The sequence below is a fragment of the Mandrillus leucophaeus genome, unplaced genomic scaffold (assembly GCF_000951045.1).
Source record: "Mandrillus leucophaeus isolate KB7577 unplaced genomic scaffold, Mleu.le_1.0 Scaffold263, whole genome shotgun sequence".
NCBI classification, from domain to species: Eukaryota; Metazoa; Chordata; class Mammalia; order Primates; family Cercopithecidae; genus Mandrillus; species Mandrillus leucophaeus.
In genome coordinates this window covers 1,974,421-1,984,803 of record NW_012102732.1, presented here as the reverse complement: position 1 = coordinate 1,984,803, position 10,383 = coordinate 1,974,421, and the positions used below count along the sequence as shown (strand labels likewise).

The following is a 10,383-nucleotide window of genomic DNA, read 5'->3' as shown; positions in this document are numbered from 1 at the left end:
GCCAGGATGGTCTCGATCTCCTGACCTCGTGATCCGCCCGTCTCGGCCTCCCAAAGTGCTGGGATTACAGGCTTGAGCCGCCGCGCCCAGCCTAAAACTTTTTCATCTAACCTATTACGGGAAAAGTGTGCTCACCCCTGCCTTATATGTTTGCCACATCTGTGTCACACAGAATTCAGTTTTACTATATCCCTGGTAATTAACACAGCCTGTAATTATCTTGTTTACTTGCTTAATGTTTGTTCCCCGACTTCACTCCTAAAATGTAAGGCCCTAACATATCAAATTCTGCTTTGTACCCACAGCACCTAGCATGGTACTTGGCACATAGTGAGTGTTCAGTGGTGAATGGATGGATGATGGAACAGATCCAAAAACTGGCATAAGCCCGGGCCGCTGTGGGAGCTTAGAGGAGAGGCCCCTGAGCTCATTCCTGAAAGCTGTGTGCCCTTGGTCAGCTCACTCCTCTAAGCCTCAGTTTCTGGGTCTGTAAGATGAAGCTGATCATGCTGTCTTCACAGCGATTGTGGACATTGAATGAGATGATACGAGACGAGTGCCTCATAGGTTCTCAGGAAATGGGGGCTGCTCTTGGTGGTGGCCCCCGCCTCCCAGCTGGTGGTGGTCCCAGCTGAATCAAGTGGCCCTTTTCTGCTGGCATTAGTATATCTCTACCTGGCCTTTACAAATCTTTCCTGTTGGTAATCAGCTATTCTCAAAGAAGGAGAAGAAGGTAGAAAAGAAAACATCTTGGAATTCTCATTTTGCGTTTTGTCTTGCCTTTCAGTTTTCCTGTCCCAATTCAAGCTTCTGTGGAGCCAAGACTCTCGGACAGATTCAGGGGCCAAGGGTGGCGATCACGGAGATGTTCACACCAAGGAGCCTCCTTCTGCCGAGACAGGCAGCACAGGGTCCCCTCCAGGAAGTGGCCGCAGTAATGAGGGTTTCTCCCTCCAGGCCGGGGCTGACACCACCGGCTGGGAAGCGGCTGAAGCTCAGCTGGATGAGGATGGGGATTTGGACGTGGTGAGAAGACCACGAGCCGCCTCTGATCCCAACCCAGCAGGGCCTCCGAGAGACAAGGTACATCCCATGATTCTAGCGCAGGAAGAAGACGACGTCCTGGGAGAGGAAGCACAAGGCAACCCCCACGATATCATCAGAATAGGTAAATAGAGGTGTGGTGTGGCCCACCTGTCACCAAGGTGACTCCACAGTGTCGCTACTCAGGGCTCAGTATGATCTGAGTGTTGACTCTGCAGGCCCAGGCAGCACAGGTTATGAGAACCAGCTCGGGTGAGACTGGGGAAGCTCTCTACAACCCCAGTCACTCCTACGGCTCACACCCCCACAGCCTCACCCTGTGCGCTTTCTCCTCTATACTGTGCCTCCTTCCTAGAGTGCTTGCCCCCAGCCTCTGCTCCCTTAACATGTTCCCCATTGCCGTACAGTTTCCAGCTCAGCCACACCTCCTCCAGGAAGCCTCCCTGCTGCTGCCTCCCGCATCTGTGCTGTGCTCTAACTCAGCGTGTTGAGGGTGTGGGACAGGCTTGGCCTGGCTGGGCTGGCAGTAGGGAGCTATGGGAGGTTCTGGAGCTGGAGTGTGGCAGAGGGAGAGGGATGTAAATGAAAATGAATGGGGCATGGACCAGTCAGATGGACTGGGAGCTGGGAGCTAGAAGCCAGGCAAGAAAGAGGAGGTGATGAAGTGGCAGGAAAAGTGGGACAGGGGAGAGGTTTGGACAGATACTCAGAGGTGGGATGAAAGAGGAACTGCTACTCAGGTATTGGGGCAGAGCAGAGGAGTTTGGTGACTCTAGGATTTGAAATCTAGGGACCTGGCACTATAGAAACACCAGGACCAGTAGGGAACTAGGCCAGGAATCGGTGCTGGTTAAGCACCTATTGTGTTTTGGATATCTTCACTAGTTTCGAGTGGCTTAGTCTGTACAGCCCCGCCTGAGCAGGTGCACGGATGAGGAAGTGACAGGCCTAGTGCCATGCAGCTTGGTGGTGGTGAGCGAGCTTCAAATCCATGCAGTGTCCACACCAGGGCTTTGCCTCCCCCTGGCGCTGCTCATTTGGGGAGCGGATCTGTGATTTGAGGCTGTTCATTGAGATCCATGGTCCCTGGTGGTGTCTGAGTTCCCAGGGAAAGGCCTCCCCCAGCACTGGCCTTGGTCAGAGAATGGGGGTCAGTGGGTCACTCTGAAAAACAGACAGAACAGCAGCTCTGTATGCATCTGCTCAGCAAACGTTACTGAGCGCCTGCACAGTGGTACCAGGCAGCCTCTGTTCTAGACTGTCCCAGAGAGGGCAACATGGAACTCACGCCAGAACCGTGCTCCATGTATCCCATGGGTGACCTCTGCCCTCATGGCCTCTGCAGGTAGGGATAAGTATTCCCGTTTCACAGAGGGAGAGACTGAGGCTCAGCAAGGTTGAGGAACTTGCCTGGGGTCACACAGCTCGTCAGTGGCAGAGCTGAGACTTGTACCCAGGTCTGTCTGACGCCACAGCCTGTGCTCTCATTCCACACCATTAGGGCAGAGCATTTGAAAGAGGCTTGGAAAGTCCTGCTTCTCAGCAGGGCCGATGATGGCTCATTTCCCTCCGAGCGCTCACTGTTATTAGCCTCCCCGAGCTGGGGAGCAAACCTGTCAGTTACTCCACAGTCAATGTTGTGTCTCTAGTGAATGTTCTGGAAATTTACCATCATGTGAGCTAAGAACAAAGTCCCTCAAGAAGGAGCCAGCCTGTGACCAGCTTCCCCGCCTGCCCTGTTCCGGTGACCTCATGGTGAGGCCCCCTTGTCTGTACACCTGGATGTTCACATTTTCAGCTGTCAGTAGCTCCCTACCTGCCCTGAGGAGGAGAGTGGAAAGGTAGCTGATGCATGAACGTAGGTGGTAACTCATGATTATTTCAAACTGGCTAGATCACTTTCATCTGCAAAACTCGATCTAATCCTGCAGGGCTGGATTTTGAGCCCAGCTCCATCTTCACAAGCCAGGTGACCAGAGACAAGTGTCTTACGCACTCAGAACCACATGGGGTCAAGGGGACCACTCTCCCTGGATTTTAGTGATAATTTAGTGAAACATGCCCCGTGAGCGCCAGGAGCAGGGCCTGGGCAGAGCAGATGGTAAGCAGATGTCGTTCTCCTCACTACCCTCTTCCTCTGACCCATAAATCAGCCCATTTTCTTCAAGTTAGAGACCCATTTGAGGAACTGGTTTTTCTAAAGAAAAAGAAAAACGTGTTTTCTTAACTATTCCAAGGGATTGACAAAACCTTAAAAAGTTTATCCAGGGATCTGCTAGGAATCCACAGACCCCGGATTCTAAGGAAATTATGTTCACTTCCCCCATTGTAGAGATAAACTGAGACCCCAAGAGAATTCGAGAGAGGCAGGGCTAGAACTCAGGCCATCAGATTCTGAGTCCCATGCCTTCCTGCTGGAGAATTGGGCAAGTCGCTTAGCCTCTCTGAGCTCAGTTTTCTTGTCTGTACAACGGGTACAACCTCCTTGAGTTGTGAGGAATTAAGAGATGGCACATACAAAGCTCTTGGCATAGTGCCTAGCACGGATTCAGTGTTCCATAAGTGTGAGCCTCGTCCTGGGGATTGGCCCAAGCTGGGAGGAGGGAGACTGGCTGATGAAGAGTCTAGGTTCCTGCAGGTCTCAGGACCCAGTTTGCAAATGAGGTAAAGTGTAATTCTAGAATCTGATAAGGACAGGTGAGATTCTAACACTGTCTCATCCCATTGCTAGCCCTAGAGTTTCTCATGGGGATAGTTCCTCAGGCTGGCCTTTTATGTTCTCATGATACCTTTGGAATTATTTAAATATATATAAACTCTGACTTTTCATGGGAGTGGGAGCCACAAGATGGCCCTGGATAGGGAGGTCCCTAAGTCACCTGGGCCTCCACCCCTGGACTGAATCCTCCTTCCTCACCCCTACGCAGCCGCCTGGACTGGACTGGGCCCAGCCCAGGGCAGGCATACTGGGTATTTGTTGTGATCTCTGACTATCCGATGAGTCATGAAGAAGTGCATTTACCCGTTCAAACACTAGCAATAGCCTGAAACAGGGCAGGGGTCGGGTAGACCTCGAAATCGCTGCACTCCAGACTCGAGGATGTCAGACACAAGAAAGGAGAGTGCCCTTGAGGATGACCACACTCGGCTTCCTGGGGAATTCATTCTGGCTTTTTACTTCTGGTCACAGGGAATCACACGGCATCCGCTTCTTCCTTTGATCCGTCCCTGAGCCTTTCGTTCTCCCCCTTGTTAATTTGCCCTGGTGTTTTCTCGTGTCATCAGCATCAGCAGCAAGCACATCTTAGGTCAGTTTTTGGTCAGACTCCGAAACGACTTCATTTTAAATCCTCTTTTATTTCTATTTGGCTTTAGAAAAACATGGGTCTCACTTTGTTACCCAGGCTGGTCTCAAACTCCTGGCTTCAGGCGATCTCCCACCTTAGCCTCCCAAAGTATTGGGATTATAGATGTGAGCCACTGTACCCAGCCATCTCGACACATTTTGATTTAATTAGATGCTTTTTTCTCGGACTATGACCTTGGGCTGGTCATGTCCGCCTCTGGGCTTCAGTGACCTCCACCTGTGCAAGGGCTAGGGGCCTTGACCGCCTCAGTGGTTTTCAGATGTTTGCCGAGCCTGCGCTCTCTCAGAAGCGCTATCTGGTTAAACCCTGTTACAGCCTGAGAAATGAGGGATGAGGCTACTTGTACATTTCGCAGAAGAGGAAACTGGCTCTGTCTCCAAGAAGTTAAGTGACTCGTCACCCAACTAGGAGATGACAAAACTGTCTTCTCATGCAGGTCACTGACCTCAGAGTCCTCATTCTCCCTCAAGGGAAGCTGGCCACCCCTTGAGGACAGCTGGGAGGCAGAACTTATGTCCACGAGACCCCTGGGAGGAAGTGACCAATCACGTAGGACCGAGATCGCTCTGGGAGGGTTCCCCTGGCAGCAGGAACCCTTAGGACAGCTGGGGTTAGGGAGCGGACGGCGAGGAGGAAGCTTTTCCAGGCCAATGGAGGGAGAGGAGAGGAGAGGAGGCTACGAGCCACACCCAGGAGATGGCATGGGTGGGACTGGGAAAGAGGAACTGGGCTGGTGCGCTGACACAGAGAGCCTGGGACGGGGGTGTAGACCACCGACACCCCTTCCCCTCCAACACCCCTTCCCCTCCACGCACAAGCACACAAGCCTTCAGCCTGCCTAGCAAGTCCCTGTGCCTTTCATCCTGGAGGCTCTGCCCCAAGCTTTTAAACCACGTCCCTAGCATGGTTCAGATTCTACATCTCCCTTCCCCAAGCAAGCTGAAGAGCCAGAAGAGGCCAGGCACGGTGGCTCACACCTGTGATCCCCCTTCGGGAGGCCAAAGCAGTGGATCCCGTGAGCCCAGGGGTTTGAGACCAGCCATGGCAACATGATGAGACCCTACCTCTACAAAAACTACAAAAACTAAAAGAATTTAGCCTGGCATGGAGGCACGCACCCGTAGCCCCAGCTACTCAACAGTCTTAGGTGGCAGGGTCACTTGAGCCTGGGAGGTGGAGGCTGCAGTAAGCCTTGGCCGTGCCGCCACACTTCAGCCTAGGTGACAGAGCAAGACTCTGTCTCAAAACAGAGAGCCAGAAAACTGCAGACGACCTGACTTGGAACCCTGCATCTGCCACTCACCCCCTCTGTGACCTACACAGCCTGCTAACCTCCTCCAGCCGCCTTTTCTTCATCTTTAAGATAACACTCAAAGCTGTCATTGGGCGATTTTGAGGATTAATTGAGAAAGCATTTAGCCCAGTGCCTCATGCAGAGAAGGTGCTTTTTTTTTCTATTAACTTTACAAACAGTAATGCTGAGCCTCAGTCGGTGTCTTTCTCTGTAAAATACGTGTGAGCCAATCAAGTAGAATGTCGATGGCCCCAGGGCTGGCTCACAGAATGTGTCTGTCTAATGAACGTTGGTTCAGTGAAGGAACTTGGCATCAGGTGGCTCGGCAGGTATATTTCTGTTCCAGTTTCAAACCAGGGGACTCCATGTTAGGCCATAGCAATCTGAAGCCCTTCTGAAAGGAACATGTTTTATTAAAAGTGCCTTATAAGCCACTATGTCAAATCTAGCCAAGATGCTGGTGGACGATCCATTAGTCACTTTATTCAGAGATGAGATTCTAACTGTACATAGGACGGAAATCTTTGGCCAGATTTTCCCAGGAGGAACCCTCAGAGAACAGTGGTCCAGGTGCCCAAGAGGACCCTACACAGTAGGTTTCTCTACTGGTTTGGGGACAGACAGAGCAATTGGCGATAGCCATTACCATCTCACTTAAAAATACTTGAAGCAAGTTCTTATTTAACAACAAAAAATGTTTTGCTTCGTTCCTTTTCTTCTTAATCTTACATTTCCATTCTCTTCGCCCATCCACCAGAATTTGATCCTATTAGGATGTATTATAAATACAAAATATATTGTATTTTGCATTTGAGAATACTTATACTAGCTTATACTTCTTTTTAACTTTTTTAAAAAGGATGTAAATTTAAACTTATTTTGTTAACTTCTAATGTAGAAGTATATTTCTAAGTATAAGAAAAAAATGAAGTATGTTTCTCAGTATAAGAAAATACTTTTGAATGAGTTGTGATTATTAGTAGTATATAAATAAATATATTATGAGTGTAAATTTGCAATTATTGGTCATTAAAAAAGTAGTGCACTGCATGTGTGTGTGATTAAATTGGGTGAAAACCTAATTGTGACCCTCCCTAGCCTTGGGCTATAGGGCAGAGATACCCAGTTACATGAAAGAGTGTGAGCCCCATTCCAAAAAGCTCCTGGCCTCTGAGTGGTGCTCAAAAGTCGCCTCTCAACCAGTAGCACAGCCTGTGTTTCTGCTGCTCTCTAGAACCCCTGATTCCAACCTCTGGCGCACATCTGACCATGCTGGTTGTTGCCGCGCAGTCCTGTCTTGTGGTTTTCTGTCCATCCCCATTTCACAGTGGGCATTTCTCTTGGTTTCTGTCCCATCCAGAGCACACCATGGCCACGCCCCTGGAGGATGTTGGCAAGCAGGTGGGTAGGTCCTGTCCGCTTCCCGTAATCCTGACGGTCTCTACAGAGCCTCATGCTGTTTGTTGCTCTTTGTCCTCTTCCCTCCAGGTATGGCGAGGCGCCCTGCTCCTGGCGGACTACATCCTGTTCCGACAGGACCTCTTCCGAGGATGCACGGCGCTGGAGCTCGGGGCCGGCACGGGGCTTGCTAGCATCATCGCAGCCACTGTGGCACGGACCGTTTATTGTACAGGTAATGAGGTGACATCTCAGGCTACAGGGAAGTAGTCACCTTCACAAAGCATGCACTGAGTGTATAAAAAAAGAGGCAGAGGCACTGGAAATTGGATGTTAGCTGCTGTTGATTTTGCCATTCTGGTCCCCTGGCCCTCTCCACTCTCTGTTTTTCCTCAGTGATATCAGAATGACCCAGCAATACCGACTCTGTGGCAGCAGCATCACCCGATGGCTATCAGGCTAATGGCACCTTCAGGAGGTGCCTAGTGCCTCTGCTAGTACCTCTCTCCCCACCCCTGAGAAAGAGCAAATATCTCCAAAAACAGGAGGAATATACCCTTTTAGAAGGCTTTGAAAACAAGTTTATTATTTTGTTCCTGGTTATAGAAGCCTTGCCCATTCTTCATAGGAGATTTTTAAAACAGCAAATAAAAATTACTCATCATTTTACAATCCCTAGATTGAATCAACAATATGCAACTTATGGGGCACCTGCCGTGTGCCACTCATTTCTAGATGCAGGAGGCCCTGCAGTGAGTGGAGCTGACTAGGCACTGCCCGCAGGGAGCTTACGTTGTAAGAATCTCCTCCAAATGATAGCTGAAATCAAGCTGCAGCAGCACTGTATTCTGCTGAAAATGTTGAAAAACATTTTTTAAGGGCATTTTCTTTTTTAAATTTGTATATATTTAGGGGGTACAAATGCAAATTTCTGTATTACACAGCGATGACATCTGGGCTTTTAGTGGACCCACCACTCAAATAGCAAACATTGTACCCAATAGGGAAGTTTCAATCCCCAACCCCTCCCACCCTGTCACCTTCTGGAGTCCCCAGTGTCTGTGATTCCACTCAGTATGTCCATGTTTACCCATTGTTTAGCTCCCACTCGTAAGTGAGAACATTTTAACAGCATTTTCTCATGCCATTAAAAAATGATTATATAGGCCAGGTATGGTGGCTCACGTCTGTAATCCCAGCACTTTGGGAGACTGAGGCAGGCAGATCACCTGCGGTCAGGAGTTTGAGAACAGCCAGGCCAACATGGTGAAACCCTGTCTGCACTAAAAATACAAAAATCAACCAGGCGTGGTGGTGGCGGGTGCCTGTAATCCCAGATACTCGGGAGGCTTGAACCTGGGAGGCAGAGGTTGCAATGAGCTGAGATTGCACCACTGCACTCTAGCCTGGGCAACAGAGTGAGACTCCGTCTCAAAAACAAACAAAAAAAATTATATATGACTTTTAATGGCCAGGTAATAGTTCATCTTTTTTATAACCCTTCTCCTGCTGCTGAGCATTTTGGCCATTCCTATGGGGATTTTTGTTTTGTTTTTTTGTATTTGTCAAAGATGTGATGAACATCTTTGTATATTGTCTAATGATCTGTCACCTAGGTTCCTAGGAGTGGGCAGTGTTAGTTACATTGCAATGAACATCTTTGTGTATCGTTGTCTAATGACCTGTCACTGGGTTCCTAGAAGTGGGTGAGACTATTCTTAAACTTTTGATGAACGTTGCCAACTAATTTCTTTTTTAGTATTTAATTTTGAAGTAATTTCAGATTCATAAAGGAGTTGTTAAAATAATCCAGCAGGGCCGGGCGCGGTGGCTCAAGCCTGTAATCCCAGCACTTTGTGAGGCCAAGACGGGCGGATCACGAGGTCAGGAGATCGAGACCATCCTGGCTAACACGGTGAAACCCCGTCTCTACTAAAAAATACAAACAAACTAGCCGGGCGTGGTGGCAGGCGCCTGTAGTCCCAGCTACTCGGGAGGCTGAGGCAGGCGTGAACCCGGGAGGCGGAGCTTGCAGTGAGCTGAGATCCGGCCACTGCACTCCAGCCTGGGTGACAGAGCAAGACTCCGTCTCAAAAAAAAAAAAATAATAATAATCCAGCAAGTGCCATGTGCCCTTCCTCCAGCTCCCCAATGGTGATGTCACACACAACCATAGTACAGTGATCAAAACCGGCCAGTGAAGTTAACCAAACTCCTGACGTGCCAGAGTGCTTTCTTTAGAGTTAATATACCGGTTTACAAGAGAGTAGTGATTTTATCAAGTGAGCATTTTTGTTATATTTTAAATCTTTAATGTCTGCTGGACAGAAAGAGGTATCTGCTGATGTGGTTTACACCTCATTGCTTCCTAGTGAACGTTTCCTGGCACACGCTGTTGTTTCTGAGATAGGAAGGAAGAAGCTAGAGATCACCAGTCCCTGAGGCACAGTTTTCAAATATGCTGAGTTAACCACTGGTCAGGAGTCCACAGTGCAGCCACGCTATTGGCTGCTTCTTGACAATGTCATGTAAATTATCAGTGAGAGCTTCTCAGAGTCAAGGCGTCCAAGAGCTTTGCTTTGTGCCTGGTGCCTAATAGCAGGATATAAAGAAGGCTTATCCCCGAGAGAGATTTACCAGCATGGGGAAGAAAGCTTGCATTTAGATGCCACGTTCCAGTTGGAAAAGTCCTTTCAGATGCATCAGTGCCTGGCTGTAACTTCACAGTGATGCTGGGCAGAGCCCAGGGTTCCTATCTTTGTTGTCCAAATGGGCAGATTGAGGCTGGCCCAAGGTCACCCAGAGCTGCTGACAAGACCCGAGGCCCGTGGACCTGCTGGCTCACAGGGCAACGCCCTTGTCACATGGTGGGGTTTCAGATTGTGTTGCATGGAGCAGAGCTCCCAGGAGCTGGCCGAGGGATGCTGGGGAGAACGCAGTCAGAGCACCAGGGCTCCTTACCCACTCACACAGAGCTGCTTCTCTCTTACCTGTTTTATGGGTTAAAAGCTTTTGACAGAAACTATCATAAAAGTTTAAAAACTGCTGAGCCTGGCCAGGCGTGGTGGCTAATGCGTGTAATCCCAGTACTTTGAGAGGCCGAGGCAGGTGGATCACCTGAGGTCAGGAGTTTGAGACCAGCTTGGCCAACATGGTGAAACCCCCGTCTGTACTAAAAATACCAAAAAAAAAAAAAAAAAAAAATTAGCCAGGCATGGTGGCATGAGCCTATAATCCCAGCTACTTGGGAGGCTGAGGCAGGAGAATTGCTTAAACCCA

The 10,383-nt window shown here is 49.4% G+C and overlaps 1 protein-coding gene across 1 annotated transcript in view; it reads left to right on the top strand.

Moving 5' to 3' along the window:
* The window catches only part of METTL22 (methyltransferase like 22), a 34,018-nt gene that overhangs the window by 6,354 nt on the left and 17,281 nt on the right, over positions 1 to 10,383 (top strand). The window contains exons 3-6 of the mRNA XM_011984222.1: positions 788 to 1,168; positions 7,067 to 7,107; positions 7,195 to 7,339; positions 8,676 to 8,692. Coding sequence (XP_011839612.1) covers positions 788 to 1,168; positions 7,067 to 7,107; positions 7,195 to 7,339; positions 8,676 to 8,692 — 584 coding nt within the window. The remainder of the gene's footprint in view (positions 1 to 787; positions 1,169 to 7,066; positions 7,108 to 7,194; positions 7,340 to 8,675; positions 8,693 to 10,383) is intronic.